Raw genomic sequence first — 17798 nt, forward strand, 5'->3', positions numbered from 1 at the left:
CAGATTTTGACTGCATTCTGCAAAAGTTTACTTAAAGATCGCATAGTATTATAATAAATAAATTATTTTTTACTTGTGATCCGCGGTTAAAAAAAAAGATATTTTATTTTGTCATATTGAAAAGAGAAATCTCCTCTTAAACAAACTTACACAAAAAAATCCTCCTTTTAGAAAGATAGTTCGAAGAATCGTTTCGATTTATTCGCAGATTTCCATAAGTGGCTAGTACACGTATTTTTGCGAAATGCGGTATCACTCGAAGTATGTATATGCAAAGATTTTTCTCTCTCGCAGAGAGAGAGAGAGAGAGAGAGAGAGAGAGAGACTCGAAGTTGAGTACTTCGGCCGGTGAGGTATTTCAATTTGCTGCCGAACTTTCTCCTTCGACCGAACGACCGACCGACGCACTCTTAAGTACGCTCGATGGACAAAACTTTCGGGAGTAACTTCCGTCGGATAAAGATCGAGCGGGGAACGAATTTATGCAGGTATCCGGAGCTCGGAGGTACGAGTGTGTGAGTAGAAAGAAAATCGGAGTAGAGAGAGACGAATCGCACGACCGAAGGCTCCGTCGTGTCTGACCAATGACGGATTATCTACTGGCAGTCGCACATTTAAAGAAGTTTCTATTTCGAGAATAAACGTCCGTTTTATTTGTGACTATTATATAGTTCTAAACTTTTTAAAAAATAATTTACCATGACTGGGAATATCTATAGATATCTATAGATATACCAGGACTCGCGGATTATTTCCTCGAGTTTCTTAATGTTCTGAATAGCCATTCGACCCTTGTCGGAAACCGGCGAGTGCGCCATTCGTTTGACTCTTTTCTTTGACTCTCAGGGACTGGAAGCGTGAGAATTAGGAAATAAAAGTTGCATCGCGCGCCACGCGATTTACGACCAATTTGTAAGAAGGTTCTAATTTTCGTTTGCAAAAACAGGAAACGAATGTGTACGTTCTAAATAAATAAAAAATGTAAACTGCAGAGTATCTCAACGAGATATATATGTGATAAAAGTTGTTTTAGCGGAATAATTGAGTAATGTTTAATTTTTCTATGACAATAAAAAGCGGTTTTTCGCGAGAGAATAAAAATCAAGTTAGTCAAAGAATATAAGTATATATATGTATTTAACAATTAATTAATTCAGAGACATTCAATCAATAATTTTAATCGTTAATTTTGCTCAGTAATATTTAATTCTATTTTACGTTTTACTCAACTATATATTTCACCGATTAATCATATTTAGCGTTTATTCAGTCGATATCATCGATTGCCAATTTCATTAGTCAATAATCATTAATTTAATTACGTTTCAATTACCTTGTCCTCGCCACCGGATTGCTCGTGCCTATCGATTATCCAATAATCAAAGTAATTAATCGCTAATATGACTATTCGCTAACAATTAATACGATTATTTCGCCCAACTTTGTTCCCGCCGTCAGATTAGTCACGCTTATTGGTTACTCAATAATCATAAAAATCAATCGTTGTCTCGATCACTCGGTGATCATCAATTTGACGTATCGCCCGATTTTGTTCCCGCCCGTCCGCGCGGCATCTCTTTTAATTTACCGGCGCCGCCAGCAACTTCATGCAGGTTTAAAAAGTAGACTTGGACAGCTGTTTGAAACTTAAAGCAAGGTCGTAGCCTTACATCGTGGATACATAATGGCCGGCGCGTGCCTGCGTGCATCGAGCGTATTTCAGAGAGCTCGACTGCGCTCGCATTCACGTCCTTTCGAATCGCATTCGCGTCTCTCTGCCCAAAGATACTGAGTTTCACGACGTCAGGACATGTAAATATCAATCCTTCCAGAAATGTAACATTACCGCGGAAACAGTGTCAACAGTGGCGTCAATAAATGTCAGTACTGTAAAATAGCGATACGCTGGACCTACAGCAAATAAAAATAGTCGTAAAATATCCGTTTGTCCGATTCACAGACAATGCAAATTGTAGAAAGTGACAGGAGATTGCTTTGGCGACAAATATTGATTGGAAACGGTTAGAGGGAGACATTGAAGAAAGATAAAATTGGCATTCAATTTTAGCATTTTTTTAATTAATCAATTCTCAATTAATTAGAAATTTTTATCTCAAATACGATAATTCACGCAAATCTATTTCGAAGTGACCAAGTGACTGTCCTCCGAATATTCAATTTCTCGGTAAATTGAAATATCTTTATAGAAACTTGTGCAAAAAAAATACGAACAATGATTTTGTAAAACGGAAAATCTCTCTTGTTTCGGCTTTAGATCGAATTTTTGGCTCGAAGCTTCGCGTTGTGCAAACATTCTTGAGCAATGTGCGCGCGGATCGTTGGAGAGCAATCGCCCATCGACCCACGCGAGCGCGAGCTGTATACGCTCGTATATGTGTGTGCCACGACCACATACACGAAGAGGCATCGTTGTGTCACAAGCACTTGACTATAGTTATGCAATCCACCAACCCACATTCATGGTCAAGGCCTGGGTCCTTACTGCTAGCAGTTGTGTGTGTGTCTGTGTCTTGTACGTGTGTATGCGTGGATGCCTTGGACACACACGCGTGGTCATTGATCCCACGTGTGTGATGATACGTAAGGATCAGACGATGATTGCGCGTTGCCAAATTGGCATGAATCGATGATGCTGAAATATCAGTCATCTTAATAAGATGCAAGAGTTAAATCGCCTCTTTTCATTCGTTTATACAGTCAGATGCTTCACCCTATAATTAATAGATGTCTACTCTAAATGGAATATTTGATTATGAGTGAACTTTAGTTGACTGACGGAAACGGATGTCGAGATGCAACAACTTCCGGGGTTATTGCTTTGATAATTTCTATCGATACCGCGAATTATTTCCGGGTTTTCCGAAGGAGAAATATTTAAAATATTCTGGTTATTATTTGAAGAATGACAAGAGAAATTAAACGTGGTCTAACATAAATAATGTACAATTTTTATAATAAAGATATGTATAAAATCTGCATATATTAGAATTATTATACTTAGAGTATCACTATAGCTCATAATGATTCACGTTGCTGCAATTCGGGACAACAGGATTGAAGATAATATCCGATAGCTCGAATTATAAAATAAATGGCAGGAGAACCGGAAGAGGATACATCGCAAGGAATTGAAATTGATATATTTTCAGCGAGAGCTCAAGTTACGGCACAATTAATGATCCCTGTATCCATTCGCGGCGATCGACATGTGTCAATTAGCGCTCATCGTCCGTATCTCATAATCTGCAACATTGAAAATTGAACTCGCGCCGAGATCACGCCGAGTATACGCCGTTTCTCATATCCTCTCCTGGGTCGCACGTGGCCGCATATCGCGTCGGTGGTGATCGCGAGAGATCGCGGGGGTATATCGCGCGCCAGAAGGAAAACGATAATAACGCGGAAAAGCGGGAGAAACGCAGAGAGTTGCCCGGCGGTGATTTAATGTAACCAAGTTGCAGGAAGTGAATATTATTAGCATTCGCTTACAGTGCCGTGCCCCACGCGCGCGCATACGTCTTTCTGTCTCGCTCGTCTCCCGCCGTGTGTTCGTTTGTGCGCGAGTATACACCACCGCTATATATACACGCGAACGCGCCCGTCGTGTAACGCACGCTGCACCAACGCGCGTGCAGGTATACACACGCAAAAAATACGCGCGTATATGTGCATACGGGCGAACCTAACCCACGGCGGGCGGGAAAGGAAATAACACGCGCGGCGTTCGCGAATTGCACCAGGTGTCCCGGGATGATATGTGCGAAAGTATACGGTCGAGAATATCTTCATGAAATTTAGAACAGGTTTTTCCTTTTCCTGAACGAGAAATTCGACCGAAGTTTAATTATGGAGCTGGTTAATTGATTAATGCAGCTGCATCATAAATTAGATACTTTATCTTTTATAAAAGTAATCTTGTTGCTCTTCGAAAAATAATGGACCACAAACAGAGAATCTCTCCATTAAAAGTAGCTGTGAGCTGTGATAATTTAATAATTTAATAACTTTTTAAAACTTGTTTTATATAAGTAATGAAGCATACGTATAAAAATATTAATTTAAAAGACGTCAGATATATATAATCTCTTTATTTACTTCTTTAAATTTAAATATAAGATTAGAACGAAAATTATATCAGTTTCATATGCAAAGAATCTAAAATATTCTACAATAAACCTTCTTTTATGAAAATATAAAAATTTATAATAAAATTGTAGGATTACATTATTATCAACTGTATAAATTGATCAAAAATTTACATTAGTTGTACCGGAATTTTTTCAATGTTGTTAGCACGCACAAAACAAAACGTAATCTATTAAATTTTTATCTATGTAGGTATATTACTCATTTCTCATTTATTCATATTTTTGTTATTAAATGCTGCTTATATTAAGTAATAATGTAAAATATTGATGAGATACAATTTAAACGATCGGTATACGCATTCGGCAACACTCCCTTAACATATTCTCAAGAAACCTTGGTCTGTCACCCGATTGACAGTTCGACACATGAATCGTTTAGATGTAGCCAAAGGTAAGCAAGATTCCTCGCAACAATCGCATATTTTTTTATTTCTTCATTTTATAGCCCTAATATTGATTTATAGCACGACGATTTAAAACCTTAAGAAACAGTTATGATTAAATACATTCCACATTTCTATTTGCTAAAACTCATTTATTTTATGTGACGAAAACACATCCATAAGCTTTCGCCTGCCCCGCCGTCCACCCGCAACGCAACGGCAACCAATCTTCTTAAAAATTTCTGAAGAAGGATACTAGTATATAAAAATATGCATACAAAATTTTGCAACTTAAACTCTACAAAGTTTCTACTGTAATCGTGCATTTAGTGACAGCTGCAAAAAGTACGAATTTCAAACAAAGCAAGTATATACGTCAAGCACCCAAGCAAATTTCTTAATATTACATCTTATTCGAGGCATTCAAAAGTCAATTATTATTCAAACATGCTGAACAAGGTGTCGAGTTTCCTTTATGTTCTCAGTATTGGTGCAGTGATTAACTTATTACATGGGCACACATACCACAACAGTAATTATAATAATGATATCAGCGGAGCAAAGATGTCGAAATTACTGAAATTAACTATTGGAATGCAGAACTTCTTATTTAAACCAAGAAATGCCGGACAAGACACCGCAGTTCGGAGATAACTTTTGATTATTATAAAAGCAAAAATATCTCCGAACTGCGGCGCCGGTATGGCTAAAGCAACCAGAGCCGCAAGACTAAGCGAAGTGTCTCAAATTAAAGTACTACTAATCGAAGCTGGTTCCCGTGAAAACCTCTTTATAGATATCCCATTATTCGCTCTCGTCCTCCAGGCGAACGATAAAATAAATTAGAACTATCGGACCAAATCATCCTACAAGTATACTGTCGTGGCATGGAAAATAATAGTTGCCATTGGCTGAGTGGAAAAGTAGTCGGTGGCAGTAGTGTGCTAAATTTTACGATAGCAACTAGAGGCAGCGCCGAAGATTTACGATCAATAGACCGAGATGGGGAATAAAGGCTGGGCATACCAGGACGTCCTCCAATATTTCAAGAAGCTGGAAACAATGGATATTCCAGAGATGAAATCGGATAATGACTACCATGGTACCAATGGACCAGTACACATCACATCCCCGTCATTTCATACCCCATTAGCAGAGGCATTTCTAGAAGCTGGCAAGGAGCTAGGATATTCGCTAGTAGATTACAACGAGAAGAACAAAATAGGATTCTCATATCAGCAAACCACGATCATGAATGGCACTCGCATGAGTATAGCAATAGAGCGTACTTGCATCCCGTGTACAGTCGTTTATTTAACTAGTGAGAGCACGGTGACAAAAGTGCTAATCGATCGTATTACAAATCGAGCAATCGGCGCAGAGTTCGTCAAGAATAAGCAAACAATATACGCGTGTTCGCGAAAAAAGAAGTAATTCTATGTGCAGGTGCCATTAGATCACCGCAATTATTAATGGTCTCCGGCATCGGACCAGCGATACATCTTACCGACCTAGGCATAAACGTAATTCAAGATGCACCCGTCGGCGAGAACCTCATGGACCGTTATAAATGTAAAAGAAACGCGGAGAGCCAGAAAAGAATCAACTATATAAAAGTAAAATCCGAAACATTAATGAGAGTATTAGAGTAAAGAACTGTTCTATCCTACAACGCATATTATAATATGCTAATTTCATCTCTCATCGTCTTTTGACTTATGTAACGGCCATTGACCGTCGAGACCTCGCTCAAAAATTAAAGGGAAACCTAGACTCGTGTCGAGGGCGTTCCTACCAGCCACCATTATTGCACCCGCCTGCATTTCCGGACACACGCGATGGTATACGGCCGCATCTCGGCACGGCACACGCAAAATGACTACTCTGAATCAATCTCGTTTAATTTCACCGCGGCGTGACCATTTCGCACCAACACGCGATTTTATACCGCCAGGCGGTCACGTTGCACCGATTATTCATCTCTCCTGGCTAGAGTTTCGCCCCCCCCGATCCTGACATTAAATTTTGATATTGCTATCGAGAGGTATTGTAAAAATGAATGAATTTTATATCAATTATTATTGATAAGCAGAACGAATAAAATTGATCGTTATACAATATCTGTCAATAGTGTTAATAGTAGAAACAGTATTTTAAAAAGCTGATATAATAAATGGTAAGGACTGAAGTAAACATCAATCAAAATATAACTTTTCGATAGCTTGTCTCGGGATGGATATGTAATAGAAGGATATCTAAAATGTTAAATAAGTAGCATAAAATAGATAGTATGTAAAATTTTATAAGGTATTTCATTTTTATAAATGTCAAGTCTAATAATAAAATATCTTGATGGTTAATCTTGATAAATAGATCGAATTAAATCCCATTTAATTTTGGAATTATTTGAAATTTATTTTTATTTATCATTATATGCTAAAAAATTCTTAGTATTTAAGGCTCTATCTTCCTTCGATCTCCTTCTTTCTGCTACGAAAATGGCGTTTGACAATAAAGGAGACAACGTGATACGCAGCGAAGAATCGCGATAGTTATAAACATGTTCTTCTTCTCCGATGTGGGGGGGTGCTACAGGAAGTAAGTGCGATGCACTCAAATGCATGCAAGATGCAGCGAAGAGCAAGCAGGACTGTCTAAGGAACGGGTCGAGCGACTCGTTAAAATTTATCCGGCAAATCAGATATCTTTTTACCGCCCGCCGATGGCGTGGCGAAGAAAAACTCAGCAAAGATACCTAAACATCGACTGAAGGATTAGGACATCTTTTGGACATTAATATTGTCGTACAATTTATACATTTTGCTTGTCACGCAACATTACCTTATAACGTTATGAATATTTAATATTATACTGTCAAGGCTGAGGAAGAGAAGAAAAGAGAAAGAAGATTAATGGTAAAAAAACTCGGAAAGAAATTAAGAAAGGATATTGATACGGAGGACGAGATGTAGAAGCAGAACGAGAAAGATGGGAAGAAAGTAAGAAAGCGAGCTATACGAGGTATCAAATGCTGAGAAAGAGAAAGAGAGATACACGAGAGATACGGTACGATGGAAACTACGTGCGTGTTGGTGGTCGCGCTCGCGCACGGACGGGCGCGCTGGTGGTAGCATCACTTCACCGATGATATACCCTACCGCGAGAGTTCATTGCTCTTGAGGTGCGAGGAAGAGAAAAAGCAAGAGAGCGAGAGAGAGAGAGAGAGAGATGGAGAAGGAGAGAAGGGAAGAAAAAGAGAATACTAGAAGAGAGAAAGAAAGACAGTTGCGGGCAGGAGGGGGACAGACTTCGGAAAAAAAGAGACGGAGAGAAAGGTACTGGCATTAGTACGAAGAGGGGGAAGAAAGAAGGAACGAGGAGAAGAGAAGAGCACGTAAGGAAGAGAGAAATCGCGAGAAAGAGAGAGAGAAAGAGAGCGAAGGGAAAGAGGCGACGAAGAAGACGCCGCGGTGTGACTGGAAAACGAGGTGGAAACGAGAAGAGAAGAGAAGAGTGGTGGAAGAAGAGAAGCAAGAAGAAGAAGTGGAGGATGATAAAGAAGAAGAAGAGGAGAGTGACGAAGATGGATCGTGGAGTATTTACTGCGCGCGGCCACTCTTAATAATTCACGCGCGCGATTCTTGAGGCGTCGCGCGAACATGAATCGAAGACAAGCATTCGTCGTATCGCTGGATTTTTCGCTCCGACGCGAAGACGCGAAAAAAGAAGAGATGCAACGAGAAACTACACGTCCGATCGATAGTCGCCAAGTTCTGGCGGAGGAAAATACTCGACATACACGAATTTTATCCGGGCCGAATGTGGCGATCTTTTCCATCTCAAATAAATATAATATTACCTAATAGTTAGTACACCTAGATGTCAGAATTAGATATTAAGATAACTATTATACAAGTATTTTTTTACAAGTATTTTTCTACTAAATTAAAGATGACTAAGGATGGCTAAAAATGACTTCAATCGACTCTCTCTCGTTTGTTTCTGTTCAATTTTATCGTTCAAAAAAAGTTTTAAAAGTTATTAATGTTTCGATCGAATAACTTAATGAGCACAATATGTAATAACTCTGTTATCAATCAATAATATATTATTAGATTCATTAAATTAATATGTATTAATACATATTAATTTAATGAATCTAATAATATATTATTGATTGATATGTATTAATACATATTAATTTAATCAAACATATTAAATTAATATGTATCAAATTAATACGTATTAGAATATTAATTCTAATGTTAAGCAATTTGTTTACGCACACTTTGTAAGAAATTTGTTGCCTGGTTGCGAACTCTGACGTTTTCCTGTGATCCATATAGACGTATTGCGTTTGATTCCAGCGCTTTACGGAACTCACGGGATTCCCGGGAGAAGTCTCTCTCCTTGTCCGATTTTCTCGATAAGATCGTATAAATGGAGATCGAAAAGGAATAAGAGCAAATTCGGGATGAAGATGCCAATATCGCGGATGGTAACTGTCTGAGATCGTTCTGACGCGCGACATGGAATCGAACTTCCTTCGTGCGTGCCGAATCGAAAAATCGGAAAATATCGGAGTTGGATGGACGACGGGTGTATACGATCGAGCTCGTACCGGACACGTACCGGGTGCAATGTACCTGGATGAGTCACACGGTAACAGTGCGCGCGCGTACTCGCATACACCTTCACACACACGCACACGCACACGAATCTTTACACGCACGCACATGCGTCTCCCCGCGCGAGTCACACGCTTCTATATGTGCAATTGTGTATGCGTGCGTGTTCTCGCTCCTTGTCCGACATCGGCGCGATCTTTCCGCACGTCCCGCGGGATAAAGCGAGACAGGGAGAAATAACGAGAGGAGAACAAATACACACGTACGCGAGTTACGGAGGAAGAGAGACAGGAAGAGACGGATGGAACGCGAGGGGGGAAAATCGAGATGGAGAACGAGGGGGGGGGGGAGGATAAGAGAAAGAGAGAGAGAGGAAGGAAGAGAGAAAAAGAGGCCGGAGATAAAAATCCAATCATTTCGACCGGTTTTGCATCATGCCGACAAGGATAATGGAATACCGCGTTACTTTTTGCCGTTGCACGGAATATTTCTTCGCGTTAATACCCGCGTTTTCTCTCTCTCTTACAATTAGTCTTCTTTGTATGCACGACGTTAGACTTAAACACCATACTAAATAGGTAAAATCTTTTGAATTTTCAAAGAATTTCGTTCAAAGGGGGACACGAAAAATGTTTCAAAAAAAATAAGCACTCTGAGCACTCTACATTATGTAGGATACGACAAATCTTTGCTGTAAATTTTATTATTATTAGTCACAAATCTCACAATATCCATTTTCTGAAATTGGCGCAAAAATTAAAAGAATTTTTCACGTGCATATGCAAGTTTGATAAGATAATAAATTATCCATAAGACAATAAATTATTGGAATTTCTCATATCATTTTAATGTTAAATTATAGAAGTGTTAAGTAACAGTTTAGTTGTATATTCTGACCTGAAAGAATATACAATAAAAAATAAAAACAAAAACAAATATAAAAAATATAAAATTGTGCTTCTAACTTCTAACTCGGTATTGAAAAAATTGAAGAGGTAAGCTCTTCGTTTCTATATGCTTCCCGTCCCGAAAATGTCGCGACGTTTCAACGTAGGTTTCAACTGACATCTAATGCATTCGGTCCGAGAGAATAGCCGGGATCAATGATGAATAAGAGAGCGGAGAAAGAAGAAACGAATGAGAAAGGAGGCGGCGGCACGTCGGGTGACTTTTAACACGGCCGCGGCGTTGCGTAATCTTTCAGATTTAGTTTACTTTCGTCGCTATCGATGCCACGCACGTAGCGTGACCGTGGCACTGAACCAGCAGCGGTACGAACTTTCTCGTGGCCTTCGTTCCAGGAAAGCGATTTACGTGACACGCGAGAACGTCAATGACTCTCGGACGCGATCATCGTCATCGATATTTTCGCGATCGGTCGATCAATCTATATGATTCTCAAAACGGAAGCTCCAACGGAATTGAATCGCTCTTCGCGAGGCGGTTGCAGGGTTGGGCCTCTACTGCCCTTCTTATTTTTATGCTATAATAATCTTTTTTGTATATATAAAGCAGAAATTGATTCATAAATGACAAATTATCCTTCATAGATAAATATATGTATTAAAATACCTGAAATGCATCGGTTGACTTAAATCAGCGTAGCTATCTTGATAAGAAAGGGTTGCAGATAAGATAAGTGAAGGGAGTCCAAACGGTCCGCGATTGTATAAGTTATGTAACGATACTATCGACTATCGGATAATATCGACTTATTCTTGCCATAAAGCGTGTCAAATTTATAAGAATATAGCTTCGTTCTTTCGTTGCGCAAATAGCAGTATTTTTTTTAGCTATTTCCACTCGAAGTTTGTTACACACACGTATATCGTAGTAGGTACTGTTACTTTCAAAGAAACGCGCATAACTACAGTATTTATTTTAATCAACTACGTATAAGCGATCGAAATGAAACGGAGCTACGATTGGCAAGCGAAGCGTGTTCCCCCTCAGCACAGGATATTTCCTTCGTTTATCGTCGCGGGTGAACCCGCGTTCGTGGGGTCTTCGATCGTAACCAATTAGCAGATGCGCGACTCATAATCGCGTTGTTTTTTTCCCCCCCGTGTATTCTGGATACTTGTTCCTCCTCGCGGAGGAAAGCACTCGAGCCGCGTAAGCTGCATTCCGTGTAAGAAAGTCGTACGCGGGGATACGGCATTCTTGGCTTTTACGATTCGTATGGTCGATAAAATCGTGACTTGCAGCCCGACTCCGACCCGTCGGCCGGCGTCGACGTCGCGGCGAGGAAAAAGAAAGGAGTGTCAATGAGGCTTCGATTTTTTTCTCACTGTCAATCAAGGAAGCCTCTATTCTCGCCGCAACGTAACATCCGGCCGCGTCTAGGGGCCGGAGAAAGCAATCCCGAGCGGTACTTAATTGCTGAAAAATTGCGATACGCGATTGTCCGTGTACGATCATTATTGTTTGATCAGCGTACGGCTCGCCAATAAATCATTCCCTTCTCAATATTTGCGAGTTCCAAGTATGGCAGACGAAGAATTCCTTTTAAGAATATTTCTCGTCGAAGTAGTATGAAGATCATCAAAGTAGCCATTAAGCCGCAAACTCGAACGCGCAGAATTGAACGGGTAAAACCGAGCGTTGTGAATTCGAATAATATTCGCGTCGTTTTAATAGAAATCGCGATGCTATAGACTTTTCGGTCGTCCAAGTTTTGTACGTCAAAACTCGGCTATGCTGTGTCGACTAAATAGCGAAACAACTTCCAGTAATTCGCCAGTTAACTCGTCGAAACTTTCCGGGCGTATTCTATGCACCTTATTAACAAGTTTCCTTTCCGTCGAATCTTCTTAGGTTTCGCTTAAAAGATATAGCTTTAACATATGCGATATATCAAACCACCTCGCTTCTTTTCGACAACAAACTTAACGTCGTATTGCCTAGGAATCTTCTTCCTTTGGCAAAAATTTGATTAGGCGTTGCTTATTCTTGTAACTCGTTAATTAACAGCGTTAATAGATATTAAATGGGTTAATCGAGCGTTAAAATAAAGTTAGCTTGAAATTTCACGCAGCCAAGGCTCTATCACGTGCGTCTGCAAGGTTTAATTCGTAAGAAGCTCTTGAATTATGTATTATAGTCGGAATTTTAGCGGTGTACGAAGTTAATTCATCTCGCGCGATTGCATTAAAACTGTCTCGAAATACGCCGATCGTATGCCCCCCCCCCCCAGGTTTATCCTCTATCCGCCGTTTCGCGCCTTGGGTGACAATAGTCGACGCGTATGTTGCTTCTTATCCCCGCGAGATTCGCGCTTCTGAATTGAATTACTTACTCTCGGTGGGCCTTGACCGCCTCGAGATTGAAATTCAAAGTTGGATTTTCGGTGGCTGCCATCAGATCACCGTCGGATGATTCCCGCTAGCGAATGTATAATATAATCAACGGCCTCCAACGTGGCCCCCTTTCGGAGTCGCGTAAACTTCGGGATTACTTCCCCGAAAATTCAAATAATTTTCCTGTCTCCTCTGTTGCCGCGGGAGAATTCACAAAAACGCGCGAGATGTTCGTGTAAATCAAATTTTCATTTTAAAAAAATCAGTTTGCGCGTTTTTACTATTCCTATAATCAATCCTTTTTCGATATAAAATCTAGCCCGTAGAAATTTATATATTTCTAAAGCTCAAAGATATTAAACGGTAGAGCAACGTACAGTTATTTCGCAAAAACCACCTTTTGATAATAAATGAATGAACGAGGAAAAGAGACTTAGGCCCGGACGAAGATAAGAACGATTTCGCTCGCACGCTCTCGACTCGAGCGAAATGTCAGTGTTTGACTTTTCTCACGAGAGGAACATCGCGAGTGGCACTTAAATTCTTTCGGTCGACTCACAAGTACGGAAAAATGATTTCTGATTCGTCTCTGGATTCATCGAAATATTCCCTTTTCAATCTCTAATCAAGAGCGAATTCGTGAATTGAAAGCAAAATCCGCGTTGTTGCTGAAGGTAACTTTATCAGCGACAACGACAGTACGCGATTCTCGCGATCGTGAAAGATCTGCGAGTAACACATTATGGGTGCGACCTTTTCAATTTGTATTCTAACCTTTACGAGAAGCGCTATACGCGTCGTCCGTGTGTGCTCAGGATGTAAAACAACGTTAAAACACTGGCACACCGAGCGTATAACGTGCGGCCGAGCTATAAATAGACGTTCCCATATATAAAGCGATGGACTATCAAAGTTACGTTAAGAGACGGCAAGTTCCTTCCAATGCCCTTATGGAGAATTAATTGCAGAAGATTGTAATCGGTTGTTTGATTTCTATCATTTTTATCGAAACTCCACAATCAACTCCTGAATCAACTGTGTTTTGTTTGGGTGTCGTGATTGATTGACCGTCTGAAATGTTCAGTCTTATCGTAGCGTTCTTATCTTTTAGCAAGATTATGAATTCGTCTATAAAGTTAATAATAATTAAAGTCGATACCTTAGGTTACTTTAAGATTTTCTATCAATGAATTTTATTGACCTGCTAAATATCTTTTTAAAAAGCTAAAATATCGATGTTTTAATGAAAGAGATATATTTAAAACGTATAAGAGAGACGATATAATAATTCTCCAATAGAATGTTCAAATATTGATTGATTATTAAAATTACCCGTTAATACAAAGTCATTAAAATGCAACGAGTATTTTAAATATTTTAAATTCGTTTAACGGTCAGTCGTTAAAATTATTAAAAAGAGTAATTAGTTTATATGCAATGTAAATGTAGGAAAATTATTGAAGATGTTCGCAATTATTTCATTACATTTTGCTTTTTCGTTTTCAATTTATTCAACGATGCAACGATGCATTTATATAAAATAATAAGAGAAATATTTGCATTTTCGTGATATTCCCAGTTTTTATATGTTTCGTTTTCGTTAGAAAAGTTTATTTTTCTCTCTCCTTGCTAATTTTAAAATAAAATACTCCATAATTTAATTAAACGTTCTTTCTTTTCAATATGATCGTTTTCACGTAATAAGCAAATTATTTTGTAAACAAGGTAATAATATCTCAATATTATTTAGAGAAGGTTATCGGGGATTTCATAATAATTGTAGTAACATGTAGCGTATAAATGCATGTTGCGATATTGTAATAATATCTGCAATACCATGATTGCCAAATTAACGCCGACAACCGTAAATTTTTGGTGGCGCGGCGTTTTCCTCGAATATACGAACGAGTCGAAGCAAAACAGCGCAGAAATAAAAATCGAAAGATTCGCGATCGCGCGATATAAGAAAGAAATGAAAACAAACCTTGCTTAATGACGATGCCGGCGGTGGGCACTTGGACAATCGGCAGCGGGGGCGCGTTCGGATTATTAACACCGGCGGAAGCGGAGGCTGCGGCGGCGGTGGCGGCAGCGACGGTCGCGGCGGCGGCGGCGACGGGGGTACCGGGGGGCGGCGAGGCGCTCGCGCTACCCACGGAACCGGGATCGCTGAAGCCCTGGGTGCTGTTGTTCTCCTCCGGGCCGTCGAAGAAGCTCAGGTTGAACTCACTGCCGGCGTCGAACGACACTTCCGGCGTGAGGGTGTCCGGCGCCGGGGCGCTGCCCAAACCCGCGCTCAGCGACTGATCGAGTTTGAAAACGTCCATTGTACGGATTGCATCGAACGTAATACGTACGAGCGATCACGGCGTCGGCGGCCGCGCCGATGGCGAACAACGTGGTGCACGTCGCGTTTGCTGGCGATGCTACCGCCTGCGGCATTCAGCATTCGCGCGCGAGCGCGCGCGCCTCTCGATCCTTGTCTCGTCGACGGTCCTGCGAGAGCCGGCGACAACTCGGAGACTCTCGATCTACCGACGACCGGCACTTTCGCAGCTTTCACGGGGAGAGGAACCGGCGTCGATTCTCCTCTCGCAAATCTTCAAAAATCGCGGCTACCTCGGGTGACGTCGATTTTTGGCCGCAATTCTTGCACGGATAGAAAAGTGAAGAAAAAACGTTATCTTCTTCGAATCTTCAAAGATAATGGAGTTACGTATCGGTCGAACTTTGTTGATGATAATAAAGTGGCGATCGCTTTCTTTAATAAGCTCGTTTAATTATTCGACGCTTGACACTCGATATGCTATACGAAACTTGTTCATCCAACTTCGTCGTTAAACTTTCCCCTTCGTTACTTGTACACAAACCGGTGCAACGTTATTTCAGTCGTTAGATAGCATCTTCTATATATCATACATAGTGCGTTTCTATTGCAGAGCACTAGTGATGTCTCCGTCGACACGTCGCGTAAGCTGAACCGACATAACTCGCGGGACACGTCGAGCGTCATTAGTGAAACGGTTTTATTGCGAAAGGATATCCTGTATCTCGTTAATTTATTCAACATTTCATCAGGCGGCGTCTGAGAAGCGACAACCTCTTCTTTAATAGAACGTTTTATAGTCGATGATCGATTTTGGTAAGTATAACGAACGTGTCTTCCCGCTCGAGTGTGCCAGTCGTCGTCGTCGTCGTCGCCGCTGCTGCTCGTCTTTCTCGTAACTTCACGGGGTCCTTGAACCGCGAGTAACGTTTCCTCGTTTCCTCGCAGGTATTACGCCTCTCCGTCTATCTCGCGACCGCTCTTCCCCCGGCTACGTGTTTCTCGCATTTGCATTTACGCCGCTGCTTAATAAGATTTAATTCGACCACGGCGCGTAATGGGCGCGCGACGAATGCGATGAGCGCGATAAAAGTTGCGAATGGAGAGATTACGCTCCCGAGATTTCCTCGCGAATGTATAAATAACGGACAGGATCTGCGGACGATGAAGATCGACGATACACTCGATGCGAGCCGAACGAACAGAACGGAGAATGCGGGGCGCGGTTGTTTGACGATTTTGAAAGAGCGATGGACAGGCACTGCCGCGTTTAAAAAGAAAGTTACAATACGTTATCACTGTTATCGTTGGACTTCACACTTCGTCACTTTTAGCACCGATCCCTGGGCCCTTCGTTCCATCTGTGACTGACGAAACGCGCCGATTTCCGAGCAGATCCGACTACCGTTCGTTAAGAACGCAATCAACGCGAAAGTTGAAGCAGCACGTCGTCTCGCCTTCCATTTCAGCTTCTTCTTACGAGTGGAGAACGACACTCGAAAGTTCAACCCATTATTTTTGGGATACGCCGATCGACCGAGCGCCTTTACTCGTGGTTCGTCGTCTTTGCCGCTCTCGTAGTTATTCTTTCCCTTTCGTTCTCTTTCTCTTTTGTTTCTTCTTGCTCTTTCCCTTTTCTTATAAGATAAACTTTTTTCTAGTAGCGCGAGCGCAAACTCGCTCGCCAATTTTCAATGGTTTACACGTCCATTGACTTTTCACGTGAGCCATCTCGCTGAAAGATAAATCAAAACGAAAAGAAAATCAGAAACCAAAGGCAAAACAACGATATGCACGACGCGGAAAGAAAGAAACGCAATCGCAAAATAATAAAGACGCATAAATGTGATCGCACGCATAAATGTGATCGTACCGATTTATTGCTAGAATAAGATTTAATTAATTATATTATTAATTATAGAAGATATACGATCGAATTTTTGTAAAAATACAAAAATTCAGGGAGTTAAATAGAAGGCTCAATAGAATAAGTAACTTAAGAAAATTGGATTTCTAAAATTTCATGTTCCTCCAGAAAAGCAATCCCTTGGAAGGATTCATATACTCTGCAGAAAGATAAAAACAGGAATAAAAAAATGAAGAAATTTGTTAATGTATGAATAAGAATTTCTTAAATTTGCATAAGTTAAAACTTTTGCATATCTAACACTTTCTTGACAATTCTGGAATGTATATAGAAATATTAATATAAATTAGGAAAATGAATATTTTACAAGGCAAATATTATAGAAAGACGTTTTCATATTAAAATATATCAAGATAAAATATGAAGTGTCTCATAAAAATAGAGTATTCATTTTTCGATCATCTCAACTTAATATTTTTATATGCAAAATAATGAGACAAATTAATTTCTAAGAAATGTAAAGTTATATTTCTAAAAAAGTTAGCCGTTCTGTTTCCGGTTACAGCAATATGGATCCGCAAACAATATCAATAAATTTATAAAAAAAAAAAATTTTTTTTATTGTTCCTAATAGTTTTCCAATAAAACGATTTGCAATACCACACTTGGCTCTTTCCATGTCTCTCGATTTCCAACACAATATTAGAAAAGGAAATCTGTTACCGTTCAAAATTGTTGCCGAAAAATTATTTATTACCGCATCATGCGGTGAGAGAGATAAGCTAACGAAATCACGTGTCTTTTACGCAAAGATCGCTTCTGATTTTTGCATAACAATGAAGTTGACGAACTTCAAAACTTTTCAATACGGCCAATCGTGCCGAAAGACTTTTAGGTAACTTCCCAAGTTACTCCACCCTATATGTTCCGGCATTTTCGCACCAGCGAGAGAGATGAGGACAGAGAATCGCCGGTGAATCGCGAGAGAAACAAGGAGAGGGAGGAGAGAAGAGAAAAAAAGCCCGGAGAGCACGAGAGAAACACGAGGCAGAGAGTGAGAAAAAGTGAATGTCATTGCCGTAATCTTCGGACGTTGACTTCTTCCTGACTCGTTCCTCCTTCCTCT

The 17798-nt window shown here is 40.2% G+C and overlaps 1 protein-coding gene and 1 pseudogene across 3 annotated transcripts in view; one reads left to right on the forward strand and one right to left on the reverse strand.

The window, feature by feature from the left end:
- Eip78c (Ecdysone-induced protein 78C) overlaps window positions 1-17798 on the reverse strand; it is a 71524-nt gene that overhangs the window by 40725 nt on the left and 13001 nt on the right. For 2 of the 3 annotated variants that reach the window (XM_071771832.1, XM_071771834.1), the window contains exon 2: window positions 14464-16540. The exons of the other annotated variant lie outside the window; for it this stretch is intronic. In XM_071771832.1, the coding sequence (XP_071627933.1) occupies window positions 14464-14806 (343 nt within the window). In that variant the 5' untranslated portion in view covers window positions 14807-16540. The remainder of the gene's footprint in view (window positions 1-14463; window positions 16541-17798) is intronic. 3 annotated transcript variants of the gene reach the window in all.
- LOC139808447 (glucose dehydrogenase [FAD, quinone]-like) lies at window positions 4897-6204 on the forward strand (annotated as a pseudogene).

Source organism: Temnothorax longispinosus, chromosome 2 (assembly GCF_030848805.1).
Source record: "Temnothorax longispinosus isolate EJ_2023e chromosome 2, Tlon_JGU_v1, whole genome shotgun sequence".
NCBI lineage: Eukaryota > Metazoa > Arthropoda > Insecta > Hymenoptera > Formicidae > Temnothorax > Temnothorax longispinosus.